Source organism: Peromyscus eremicus, chromosome 3, assembly GCF_949786415.1.
Source record: "Peromyscus eremicus chromosome 3, PerEre_H2_v1, whole genome shotgun sequence".
Lineage (NCBI taxonomy): Eukaryota > Metazoa > Chordata > Mammalia > Rodentia > Cricetidae > Peromyscus > Peromyscus eremicus.
The window spans coordinates 133,069,886-133,083,996 of NC_081418.1; the positions used below are offsets into that span (position 1 = coordinate 133,069,886).

At 40.4% G+C, this 14,111-nt stretch overlaps 1 protein-coding gene across 3 annotated transcripts in view; it reads left to right on the plus strand.

The window, feature by feature from the left end:
- Positions 1-9,101: 9,101 nt before the first annotated feature.
- Positions 9,102-14,111, plus strand: part of LOC131907367 (alpha-2-macroglobulin-like) — a 44,060-nt gene continuing 39,050 nt past the window's right edge. For 2 of the 3 annotated variants that reach the window (XM_059258525.1, XM_059258523.1), the window contains exons 1-4: positions 9,104-10,133; positions 12,361-12,544; positions 13,377-13,533; positions 13,686-13,738. In XM_059258525.1, the coding sequence (XP_059114508.1) occupies positions 9,898-10,133; positions 12,361-12,544; positions 13,377-13,533; positions 13,686-13,738 (630 nt within the window). In that variant the 5' untranslated portion in view covers positions 9,104-9,897. Of the gene's footprint in view, positions 10,134-12,360; positions 12,545-13,376; positions 13,534-13,685; positions 13,739-14,111 lie in introns of all 3 variants that reach the window. The other variant, XM_059258524.1, reaches the window with a different exon arrangement.

Consider the following 14,111-nt stretch of genomic DNA (forward strand, 5'->3'; position numbering starts at 1 on the left):
AACGATCTTACATGAACCCAAACAATGTGTGATTCAAAGGACAGCAAACAGGCAGAGCACACTCTGGCTTGGTAGAGTGAAACTGTCACTTGAATTTCTCCAAGGAACAGTTCTGACTCTCCATTCTCTTCTGCCTTCCTCAGGGTCACCTCTCTCATGTCCCTTTTCAAGTGGTTTGTTTGTTTGTGTTTTTTTTTTTTCTGCAGCTCTTGAAATTTTGCTCATAATTCTGATACTATCCTATGGAGAGTATAAATAATTGCATCAAACATTCCTAGAGTCTAAGGCTTCCGCTCTTAAGTGTCTTCTTTCGATATCTGGGGAAAACATAGTAAAACTTCTGTTTTTCAAAAAGGTTAAGTCATGCATGAGAACAAGCTGTGTGGAAAGGGAAAGAAACTCGGAGAAACAGAAGTTGTGTCATACCATTCTTTCCCCGGAGAGGTTCTGGTCCTCACTGTGTTCATCAGCCATCCAGTCAATGATGGTCACTGTTACTGTTTTATTTCATACTCTTTGGACTGTTCTTTGAAGCGTCCTATTGCTAGTCAGTGTCTCTGGGAGACCAGCAGGGCCCCGGGAGGAGGGACTTCATACCCGGCACTGAGAATTTGACTTACTAACCTATGACCTGTAGTAGCAGAATTATCTGTTTTTTAACTTGTTTTAAGTGGTTTACAGAATAACAAGCTTCCGTACGCACCCTTTTCATGCACCCTCATTTTGTGTTAACCCTCCCCTCATGTTCCCCTCCCACCTCTCCAGGCCTTCTTTAAGCCTTTCTACCCTCATATTCACCCTCTCTACCTTCATATTGCCGATGTTCTACCAAGCCCCCTTCTTTAAAGCATTTCTTCCTCCTGATTGGCCACTTTCTAGTTTCCTTACATCTACAGGTACTTCGTGTTAAACACACAGCTCTCACAATTCCAAGCCTGGTTCCATGGAAGAAACAACATTTGCCATTTGTCTTTCTGGGTCTGAGTTACCTCACCCAGTATATACATGAATTCTATCTATTCACCTGTAATTTTCACTATTTCAGTTCTTTATAACTGAATAGAATTCCATTGTGTATATTACCACAATTCATTATCCACTTGTTAATGATGGACATCTGATTCCATTTTCTAGCTACTGTGAATAGAGAAGTGATGAATATGGATAAGCAAGAGTTTCTGTAGGAGGGTTACAGGGTCCCTAGATACCCAGAAGTGGTGTGTCCAGCTCGTATGGCAGTTCTGTTTTCAGCTTATGGAGGGACTTCCACACTGAGTTCCATACAGACTGTATCATTTTGCACTTCTAATAGTGAACAGCGTTCTCCTTCATCATACTCTAACCAGTGTTTGCTATCATTTGATTTCTTGATGATAGCCATTCTGACTAGGGTGAGATGGAATCTCAAAGTGGTTTTAATTTGCATTTACCTGATGACTAATGGCATTTGAACAGTTTTTAAAATGTTTAGTAACCATTTGCATTTCTTTCATTCAGATCTGTTGCCTATTACTTGATTGGATCATTTTCTTGATGCTTTGATTTTTAAGTTCTGAATGTTCTTGATAATAATCTTCTATCAGATGCAAGGATTTTTTTTCCCATTTCATGGGTTTCCTCTTCAACCAGCTGTTTCCTTTGCTGTAAAGAAACGTTTTTAGTTTTGTGAGGTCCCATTTGTCAATTGGTGGTCTTAGTTTTTGAGTGATTATGGTCCTCTTTAGAATGTCCCTACCTCTGCCTATATCTTATAGGGTACTCCCTACATATTCCTCTAGGAGTTTCAGATTTTGCATTGAGGTCTTTGATCCATCTGAAGTAGATTTTTGTACAGGGTGATAGACAGAGATCTAGTTTTAATCTTCTGTATGTGGCTCTCCAGTTTTCCCAGCACCACGCAGTGCCTGCCGGTACTGTCTTTTCTTCAGCGAAGATTTTTGTCAAAAGTCAGCTCTGTGTTTGCAAGGATTTATACCTGGGTCCTCTGTTGTGTTCCATTGACCTGTGTTTGTTTTGGTATCAGTACCACACTACTTTAATTTCAGTGGCTCCATGGCAGAACTTGAGGTCAGGCATGATAATTTCTCCAGCATTGTTTTTCTGGTTCAGGGTTGTTTTGGCTCTCCTAGGTCTTTTGTGCTTCCATGTGAATTTTAAGATTTTTTTTTTCCTGTTTCTGTGAGGAATACCAAGGGGATTTGGGTTCATATTACAATAAATCTTTAAAGTTCTTTTGCTAAGATGATTATTGCCATCGTATTAATTCTTCCCATCTATAAGAATGAGAGGTTTTGTACCTTTCATTGTCTTACCCAAGAGTTTCTGGGGTTTGTTTTGTTTTGAGTTCAAAGGTTTTTTCTTCTTCTTGATTTCTTTAGTGATGAGTCATTGTTTGATAGCATGCTGTTTAATTTCCATGAAATTGTGTATTTTCTTAGTTTCTTTTACTATGTGTTTTGAACTTTATTTCACTGTGGCCAGATAGAATACAAGAATTATTTTAATTTTCCTATATTTATTGGAATTTTCTCTGTGTCTCAATGTGTGCTTTATTTTAGAGAAACTTCCATGAGCTATTGAGAATATTGTATATCCTGTAGTGTTTGGGTAAAATATTCTATAGGTACCTGCTAGGTTCATTTAATCTATAATGTTATTTAACTATGATGTCTCTTTGTTTATTTTTTGTCTAGATGACCTGTGAATTGGTGAAAGTGGAGTACCAAAGTCACCTATTATTACTGTGCTGAGGTTAAGCTGTGGTTTTATGCCCACTCATATTTGCTTTATGAAATTGAGTGCATTTTTAGTTTGTGTATGTTCAGTGTTTGTCTTAGGGTTTCTACTACTGTGAAGAGACACTGTCACCATGTGGCCACCACAGCCACTGTGGGAGTCGGCATACAGTGAGAACCAAGTTTGTCTACCTCAGTTGTTAGGATGCTACTGTTCTAGTATGACCTATGGAGACAGCGGGTCTCTACAACTCCAGTATGGTGTGGAATGTCCTTATTCATTAACAATAATAATAATAATAATAATAATAGTAAAATAGTAATAATAATAACCATAGGGATACTATCTATCATGCTCAACTAGGACCAAAGTCAGTACTCTGTGAGAAACTGACACACCTTAGAAGAAAAACAGTTACTGAGGGGCCCTGAAAAACTGGTAGAGAACATTGACCCATCAGCTGTGTAAATCTCAAGGTGGGAGCATGAAATATGAAAAACAAGATGACATTATGCCTACAATAGCAGTATTCAACAACAGACTCCAAAGAAGTCAATATGGATGAAATATATTATAATATCAAAGGGTGATTTTAAGAAAGCCTTCTGAGTTCTAAAAGAATATGAATGCATATGTCACATTAGGAATATAGTAGAAGATATGAGTGATTAACTCAGAAAAATATCAAGTTGAAATCTCGGGAATCAAAAGTTTAATATATATTAAAACAAATAAAGGAGCATGGAGCAATTGATCAGCAGGAAAGAGCATTGGCTGCTCTTCCAGAGAGGCTGGGTTCAATTCTGAGCACCAACATGGCAGCTCCAACTTCTGTAACTCTAGTTCCGGAGGACCCAACACTCTCTTCTGGCCCCTGTGGGTACCAGTCATGCATGTGGTACACAGACATCCATGCAGACAACACACTCATATGCATAAAATAATTTAAAAATTTAAAAATAAAGGGAAGACTCAACAGTAGATTAGATCTGTTCTGTGGAAGAAAGAATACCCCAATTTGATATAAATCTTTTGAAATAGGTGAGTAAATAAATGAATCAATAATTACAAAGGAGGAATGGAGACACCACTCAAGACTTTTGAGGCATCATTAAATGACAAATACAAATGAAGTATCTTAAGGAGATGAGAAAAAACTTCATGACATATCAAATCAATTAAATATAATAATAGCTTTAAAAATCCCCAACCTTAGGAAAGATAAGGATATTTGTGTACAAGATGCCCACAGGATCCCAAACAAAGATGATCAGAAAAGATCCTGATCAATGCATATTACAGCCAAACTACCAAAAGTCCAATACAGAAAGATTTCTAAAAATCACTAAGAGAAAAATGACTAAGTCACATCTGAGAGTTATTTCAATAAAGTAATCACAGATTTCTCAGCAGAAACCCTACAGCCAGGAAGGAATGGAGTTATGTGAAAGTTATGAAAGAAAATAACTGCCAACAAAAATATTATACTCAGGAAAAGTATCATTTAGAAATGAAAAAGAAATGAAGGCCTTTCAAGATAACCAATACCAGATGGAATTCATGACTTCCGGATGCACTCTGCAAAGGGTGCTTGACAATGCCCGCGCAGGAATTGAGGAAGATTATCTATCACCATGGAAGTATGTCAAGGTGTCAGCCCTGCTACAGGAGCAGATAAACAAAAATGAAATGGTAAGAGTCAAATCTTAATACAACAAATCCTCACAAATATCAACAGGAGAGAGAGGTAGGAAGGAACAAAGAACATTCAAAACAGGAGAATGCAGCAAAATGACAGGAATAGCCCTTAGCCATCCATAATAAGTTTGAATATAAATCGACTAAATTTACTAATTCAAAGTTGGCAGTGATGCCAAGCTGCTCAGAGACCACAGACTTCAAAAGTGAAAGGTGTGTTGCCATGTCCCCTCTATAAACTGGTGCCATTTTAAAAGATTGCTTGTGAGAACATGGTATTGTCTTTTATACTGCTGGCAAAAGGTTATATTTCTTTTTTTGTTTGTTTTGTTTTTTCTCTATTAAGGTTTTTTTATTTTATTCATTTTATGTACCAATCACAGATCCCCCTCTCCTTCCTCCTCCCACCCCTCCTGCCTTTCCTCCCAACCCAACCCCATGAACTTTAGACCAACAGCTGTGGAGCCTCCATGGGACTGGACTAGGCCCTCTACATAAGCCAGACAGTTGTGTAGCTTGATCTGCTTAAGGGGCCCTCTGGCAGTAGGATCAGGATCCATCCCTGGTGCATGAGCTGGCTTCTTGGAGCCCACTACCTATGGTGGGACACCTTGTACAGCATTGATGCAGGGGAAAGGGGCTTGGACCTGCCTCTCCTGAATGTACCGGGCTCTGCAGACTCCTTAAGAGATTATATTTCTGAATAGATGACATGAAAGTGTATGTAGGATTTTTTTTTTTTTACAAGACTGTACTTTTAGCAGACATCATACAGACACATCAATTAAAACATGTTCTGCAGGCTCTGGAGAGAAGGTTCAATGGTTAAGAGCACTGGCAGCTCTTCCAAAGGGCCTGACATGGCAGCTCACAACCATCTGAAATCCAGTTTCAGGGGATTTTATATCTTCCCTTGACATGTATCAGATGTGCACATGGTGCACAGAAATACATGTAGGCCCAACATTCATACACATAAAAATAATAAAATAAATCTAGAACAACAAAGCAAAAACACATCTATAAGGCTTCAAGGAATGTGCATAGTGTGTGGACTGGGGTGGAATTTTATTGGTTGTATAAAACTAGTTTAGTCTAGGCACTAATTCCTCCATATTTCAATGTAGGGTCTACCATAGCGGGTGGTATCAATTGTCTTCAGAAATGTAAGGGAACAAATAGAATTTAAGTGAAAAGGCTTAGGGAATCCATAGCAAAGACGCTGTTATGGAAATGTCTAGGAACTGATCTGCTTTTATCTCACTAAACATGGCAGGGGAGTCATGAGATAGCACAAACAAAATGTGCCTGATCCTGAGAGCCTCACTGCGGACACGCGCTGCCCCTCACTCCTGGCTACAGGCCTGCAGGCTTTCTGAATTGGTGAGTGTGACTATGTTACCAACTTAACTTTCTCATTTTGAAGGTAGTTAATGTATAACTGGTTAAAATGTCCTCTCCATCACCAAGAACAGAAGATATGTCTGTATATCTGTTCTCTGTGTTCTCTTGTGTCTTGGGCAATATTAGTGCAATCACAGAAGTTTCTAGTACCGGTAAATACTTTTGCAATGTGAGGGCAAGTGTTTTTTCTTGTTAAATTTTTTATTAAGGTCTGTCTCCTAATCTTGTTGTTGTTGTTGTTTTTTCTCAACTCCCAAATATTCTTCCTGTGTTCTGCACCCTTACTTTCTGCTCCATGAACTGCCTTCCTTATTTTCTTACTTTCAATTACCCTACCTCACTTTTCTATCTGTAAACACTCAATAAGTTCTCCAAAGTTGTGTAAAACCCACCCAGGCTGTGTGCTCCCTTTCCCCCAAGGGATGGTCTATTCAGGTAAAGCAACTTGTGCTTTTTTCCCCCTGGAAGTAGTATTGGATACTGTTCCTATAGCAAAACCCACAGAAGGTACGAACAATCTCTTTTCAACCATTAAGATTTAAAAATATAAAGATTAATTTTCATTAAAAATATAAAGATTAATAAGGTTTATAGTTTTAAGATCACTGCTGAAGCATCTGGTCCACACTATCCCCATGAATCTGACAGCACAGATGTTGGTACTTCCAACTCACTGGCAAGACAACTGAGGTGCAGAGCAGATCACCCAGCTGGCCATGACCACACAGTTCATTCAGAACTGAGGCTCCAGTGACCTGGAGACTGACTGCTCCACCCACTTCTCAAGTTCTTCACTCCAAGTGAAATAGGTTTGAAAACCATTTCCTCTTGATGAATATGTGGGGAATGGGATATGTGAGGAGAGAATGTCCCTCTACCAGGAGGTAATTAATCCCTCCATCCACAGCCTTTATTTTTTAATTAGTATTCACTCAGGCACACAGTGTGTACAGATCAATTCCAGACTTCCATTTGTCTTTCCCACACTCTAGTAATCACAGTTCTACTTCCAGTTGACTTCTATTGTCTTTCTGTGACTGGCTTGTTTCACTTAACATGGTATTCTGGAGTTCCATCATTGATTGCAAATGACAGCATCTCTTTACGGTTTATAACGGAATACTGTCCCATTGTGATACACATTTATAGCACATCTGCTCCATGTGAGATGATTCCTTCTCTACACAAATGTTAAGTTCTTGTCTGTGGCCGTGACAAAAACATCCTGACAAAAGCAACTTAGAGGAGAAAGCTCATTCTGGCTTGAGCTTTAGGGGTACAACATGGTGGAAAATTCAAAGCAGCAAGGCCATGAAGCAGTTGGACACATCACATCTACAGTCAAATCCACCCGGGAGTGAACTAAGCATGCAGGCCAGTGTTCAGTTTACTTTCTCCATTTTCACAGTCAAAGGAATTGGGCCACCTGCAAGAGGTGGGGCTTTCAACCTCAGCCAAGGTAACCAGGTAAGAGGGGATGTCCAGAGGCCCATCTCCTACATCATTCTGGATTCTGCCAAGCTGACAGTTGACATCACAGTTCAACCTTACACAGTTCCCGCCCCCTTTCATTGGCTGCTCCCACTCAGCATTTACAGAAGAAATATTTTATTTAAATGTGTTTCAGACTCTCTGCTCTTTAGGAAACTTCCTTTTATTCTGCTTCTCTAGCAGACATGCACTGCCATTTTCTCCCTTTCAGATCAACTGCAAAATTCTCTCCTGTTTATCATGTTCCCTTGAGCCTGTATGAAGCTTCTGCCCCACACAAACATGGAGACAGATGGATCTCAATGCTCTCATTCCCAATCTAGATGAATAGTTGTCATTCTAGAATTTAATTTCACAGTGACATTGGACACAAACAGTCAGAAACTCGACAGTAGTGACCTCACAATTTATGATGAGCGATCAAGTAAACTTTACTAACTTTTGTCCATCCTGTCTACGAAATAATCCCTGGAAATGCTTGTTTCTAGCATGTAAAAAAAATAACTAAAATTAGGTTACAGTTTGAATCAAGGTGTTATAAAGTAATTCCTTTATATTTTTGATTTTGAATGGTATTGTTATGGATGCCTCGGCATGAATTCACAATTCTTGGGACTCAGAGACCCCCTCACCCTCCTGAGATTCCTCTGTCCTGACTTTTGCTCTATTTGACTGCCTCTGCCTGTCACTTAGACAAGTGTTCCTTGCACCCTTGTCTTGGGTTTTTTACTTTTTTGTCAGCGTCTTCTGAGTATTGATATTCATTCCTACAGCCTGTACAAGGGACCTCAGGTATCCAGGCAGCTTAACTTCAGCATACAATAAAGAAACAGTGCATATTTTCAAGATGCTGTCCACAAAGAAACAATATAGCCCCAGGTATGCATTATGACCCAGGACATCGATAGTTAAACATAGAGGTGATTCACATGTAAGTAATGACACATAGTTAGGATTCAGACCAAGAATAGAATATTTGGATACCTCACCAGAACTTCCTAAAACTACGTGTTCTTTCAGCTCGGCCCTCTGTCCTTGCCTCTACTCCTGCCTGTCTGTTCCTTGTGTTACTCGGTTAAGGCAGCATAATTCACTCACTGACTAGCTAGGAAATTAAAGCAAACAAGGTTTTGTTCCCTGTAACCTTATCTCTCAAATAGGCTGTCACTCGGCAATCTCTTTCCAATTCCATCGTGAATGCCCTGGTATAGAACCCATGCCACTCCCTCCACTCACCCCGCTCACTCCGTCATCTTCTGGATTATTTCCTTGTCACCCTTCCATACTTCAGTAAGATTGATCTTTTCAAGGAACAAATCTGAACTTTAATATTGCCAAAGTTCTTCTTCGATAAAGCCAACTATCTTTGCCACCCTTCTAACCAATCAGGCACTTCTTTCAGGACAAATACATTTCATTTTATTAAGCGCAACGTTACTGCTCTAACCTCCTGAGCTCCTCCATGTGGATGTCATTCTAAAGCTTAGAATGTCCCCTCCCCCATCTCCCTCCCCTGGCTAACCACCACTCACACTTCACAGCTTACTTTCAGATGTTCACTTCCTCCCAAATTGTTTCCAGGAGCCCACATCTGGACTTTGTGCCTCTAGTATCTGCCCTCAAGGAGTCTTCAGCTTCTCTCATGATAATGGTTGGCTACTTCATTTGTCTCACTTGTCAAATTTGTCCTATCCTCTGCCCCATAAGAATGTTAGAATTTTTGTTCATTCTTGCTTCTACTTATCTGACATTCTATTGCTAGGTTCTAGTCAGAGAGGATCAATAATGGTTAGAAATAACCAAGGAGCTCCAAGAATGAGTGGGTGGATGCATGAATTATTAAAATTGTCTGTAGGATGTAGAGATTAGAGAGGGGAGTGCTGGACAAAAACGTTGGATGGCGAAGACACTTTGGGTCTTTGTTAGGCACAGTAGATGGGGGTTATTTGAAACTTGTTAATTTTTACTGCCTTAAAGTAGAGATGTGTGTGTGTGAAGGCTAAAGTCAATGTTATTTTATATTGAGACTTAGAAATTCACTGTTTAGCCTAGACTGACTGGCCAGCAAGCTCAGGATACTGCTGTCTACTGTCTTCCAGCACTTGGATCACAGCTAAGCATTAGGAAACTTAAAAACAGTCATTTCTCCTGGCTCTGACGCTTCCTTTGCAACCTAGTATATAGTATCTCTAAATTCAAAACCTACTTACTAGGTTGGCTCAAAATCCTTTCTACAGGAGGCTGCTGAACGTGGGCCTGACGTTAAAGACAGGCCTTATGTGGCCCAGAACTTGCTGGCACACTCCTTTGGAGTGAGCTGTTCAAGCCTCCTTGGTGCTGCTTAAGTTGCAGCCTCCTTGCCAACTGTTCAATCCAGGCAGGAGCCCAGAGCATCACTAAAAGACATTGCGGGAGGCTGCGGGGGTGGAGAAGCCGATTACCTGCTTTATTGTAAAAACCAGAAAAAGTGAGCAGTAACTGGGAAGTGGTTAATCCTTGTGGAATTCTGGCTAGCCGGCCAGGCATTAACCTTGGCAGTAATTAGGCCATCAATGACCCTTTCAGAGAATGTTCAAAGACCTCAGCTTTGTTTTGAGAACTTGTGTGGGTTTGCACAAAGAAGAGCAGAAAGCCCAGCTGCTCCACACCACGTTCAAGACCAGATCTACGGCGGGGAGCAGGGTGCAAGGCGGCGGGGTCTCCGGTCCTTTCTGCAGCATGGCGAAGCACAGGCTTCCACACCCAAGCCTGGCGGTGCTGCTGCTGCTTCTGCTGCTCACAGACACCTCCACACCACAAAATCCGTGAGTTCCACAGAACACGAGAAGCTTGAATTTAGGGTCTTCTGTGTATCCGTTCCTTTTCTATAAAACCATCTCCTTCTTTCTCGCCTGTGAGGTTCCTTCCACCTCTGAGATTTCCCAAATCCCCCTCATTCATTCTTTCTCCTTCACTCATTAATCACTCATTCACAGCTTTAATCATTTCTCTTGAGCTCTCTGGATTTCGGAATATCCAACCACCCCCCACCCCCACCCCACCCCCGTGACGCACCACTTTCCTGGATGCTTCTGTTAAAAGTCTTCAGAACCCTGTTGGCTCTGTTGATGCTTTGCTTTGTCCTTCCTGCTGTCTCCTTTACATTCCTCACCCTGTTTGATAAAGACACACCCCTCCACAGTGGCGCTTTGTCCTGGGATTTACAATTCCCTAGGAATGGTTCCCAATGTTGACATGATGCTGAGAAAGTAAAGGACTTTAGTGACTGAACAGGACTTTTGTGCAGATCAGCTAGTGATGAAGTCTGTGTTTCAAAGAAACAAGAAAGAACCAAGGAGAGTAGACAGACAGACAGACTGACAGACAGATAGCTAGAGCAATATTTGGGAGCATTGGCTCTGGGTAATTCAGGGCAGGTCATACAAGAGACTGTGCAAGAAATGATGATAAAGACATAATTATTATCTACATTTACTTGTGTGGGTGGCCGTTTTTCTTAGTGCTTATATTTACACAAAAGAAAAATGTTATTTGTTTTCGTGAGGAATATCCAACGACAGATCATCTATGTTCACTGAGGGGTAGGGAGGTGGGGGATGACACTATTCTAAATAAAGATGAGCTTTGAAAGTATTTTAATTTTCAATCTAATATATATGAATCATGATTTTTATTTTTTGGGAAGTTGTGTATTATAACTTCTGAAAATAATTCAATCATAAGAAAACACTGATGCAAAGTTATGGTTACACATTTAAAAGAAGAGTTACTGTTACGTTTACATACCCATGGGTTGGGTATATCAAACATCCAGGTTGGGTAACCCACAGGTATATACATTTCATGTAGAAGTATATATGTGTATATACCTGTTAATAAAAAATTAAGAATTGTTCATGAGCTATTTTGAAGCATAAGAAAATCATAGTATAAACTTCTAGGTAGTTAGCAGCACAGAAATTAGAATTTTTGACTATTACAAAAAGAACTTTTACATTTTATTATTTACTTACTTACTTTGGAAGCAGGGTCTTGCTATGTTGGCCTGGCAGGCCTCATGGTAATCCTCCTGCCTCAACTGCCCAAGTCATGTAGCACCATATCTCTCATACCTCTATTTTTAAATAGGTGATAGTACTTACAATATTTAAGATTCTATGGAGAATTGAAACCTAATTTAAGAGAAATTAAGCCTTATTTTAGAATGTCAAAAGAATATATTTGCTTATTTTAAAATGTAATAAAAAAGAAGTTAACTTGAGAGTATGTAAGAGGTGCATGGCATTTAAAAAGGGTCTTGAGAGTTGCTGTTTGAAACTGGAGTGTCTTTAGCAGTATGTCATGGTATTGAGAAACTGTCTGCCCTGCTTCTGAGCTGCCAGAGGATGGTGTAGCTAGAGTTTTCCTGCCTGGCCCACAGTCAGGACAAATCTCTCTCACCTGCCAGTCCTGCAGCTGCTCAGACCCCACCAAGTAAACACAGAGACTTATATTGCTTACAAACTGTATGGTCGGGGCAGGCTTCTTGCTAACTGTTCTTACAGCTTAAATTAATCCATTTTTATAAATCTGTACCTTGCCACATGGCTCGTGGCTTACCGGCATCTTCACATGCTGTTTGTCATCATGGCGGCTGGCAGTGTCTCTCTGACTCAGCCTTCCACTTCCCAGCTTTATTCTCCTCCTTGTCCCGCCTACACTTCCTCCTGCCTGACTACTGGCCAATCAGTGTTTTATTTAACAACCAATCAGAGCAACACATTTGTCATACAGAACATCCCACAGCAGGATGGACTATGTTTGAATGGAGCTTTTCTCTACGTTTAGAAAGGCAAACACACACGATGCAAACATCTAGGTTGGGAACCCACAGACTTTGTCATCTGATTGCCAGAGACTCTCCACTGTCTGTCTTCTCTCGCTGTGTGACTAAGGATGATGGGTGATAACTGGTGGAACTGTGATGGGACATAGTGATTTTGATAGCAACAACTCCTTCCCTCCCCTCTAACTGGATTCCTCCATCCCCAGAATCTACATGGTGTTGGTTCCTTCCTTGCTCCACACGGGCACCCCTGAGAAAGGCTGCCTTCTCCTCAGCTATCTAAACGAGACGGTGTCTGTGAGTGCTTTCATGGAGTCTGTCCAGGGAAATCAGAGCCTCTTCACTGACCTCGTGATTGACAGGGACTTATTCCAGTGTGTCACCTTTACTGTGAGTGCACCCACTTGGCTTATGTACACTTGACTCAGAGAGAAGGGATCCAGGGTTACCAAGATGAAGCATTGCCAAACTGGGTGGAGACAGTGGGCCTGGCAGGGGCGAGGTGTTCATTAAAGAATTCAAAGGTGGCAACCAAGTATAGAGATTCAGTATCACCTCATCTGTTTCACCTATGTATTATAGGCATATTGAAAATAAATTCAATGATCAAAGAAAAATTCTATTAGTCTAAAAAAAAAAAAAACCAACAGCATGCAGTAGAGAAGGAGGAACTGTGACTTTTACTTAGAGTTAAAATTATGTTTTAAAGTTTATAAAGCAAACTAGGTCAAGATTAATCATAAGCCACCTCCTATACCTCATACTCTTCTAAGAGTGAAAACTGTAGAAACCACCCTGGGCATGTGTCCAAAATCTCTTCAGAGCTGGATACACGGAGGAATACTTGTAATCTAGTCCTAACAAAATACTTTCTTTTTTCATAGTGTTAAGACCCTGAAGACTTGTTTCTACAATGTCCTGTTAGTATATAACTACGTGGTCAAACATAGTGTGTAACTGAGTCCAGACTTCACTGTATTTTGCATACAAATCAAGATGAGATTCCCAGTCACAACTTTTCTTATTAGTGTATTTTCTCTACCTTATGCTCGGGGATCTTCCCGTTTGTAAAATGTCAGAATTCCTGCATACGCCAACTTCCAGGACGAGAATGAGAGGGTGAAATTCATCAAAAAGGTCGAGATCTCCATAGAGGTGTAGAACAGGGAGAGGAGGAGGCTGGAGAGACTCACTCCATTTCAGACTCTCTTCCATATTTCAGATTCCGCAGTCTTTGTCCAATGAGGTGGTGTTTCTCACTGTCCAAGTAAAAGGACCAACTCAAGAATTCAGGAAGCGGAACACAGTGCTGACTAAGAATAAAGAGAGTCTGATCTTTGTCCAGACTGACAAACCCGTCTACAAACCAGAGCAGACAGGTACAGTGAGGTCCACAGTCAGGACAGCATAAAAAAGGAAACTCTTTTCCCTCTGCCTGTTTCTCACAGTCTCTGTGACTTTGGTTCCTTAATAGTTTTGTTGCCCCCCTATAGGACTGGTCAGTGGCTCATCAAAAATATTTCTATTTCAGTGAAATTTCGTGTTGTCTCATTGGATAACCATTTTCACCCCCTTAATGAATTGGTAAGTCTCCTAATAGTTACATAAATCATTGTTTGTATGAACTGGCTAGGACTCTGGGTTATTGAGGAAGGAAGTGTTGAATAGCACTACCAGAGATTTCTCACCTTGCAAGACTAAAGGGTCTTCATTTAAAACTCTATCCCAGGTCAAACAGTAGGGGAAGTGTTCCGTCATGACTGGCACTCAGTTGCTTGTCATATAATTAAACTTACCCTTTAGTTTCTAAGTTGGAAGAGTAAGAAAATAAACAATGGACAGCTGTCCAAAGATCGAAGTTCAAATATTTCTTAGAGGTTTAAATCTTTTCTCAGACACACTGAAATTTCCACTATGAAAGAAGTTGGGAGTATTAAATTTATTCCTTTGTGAGGAT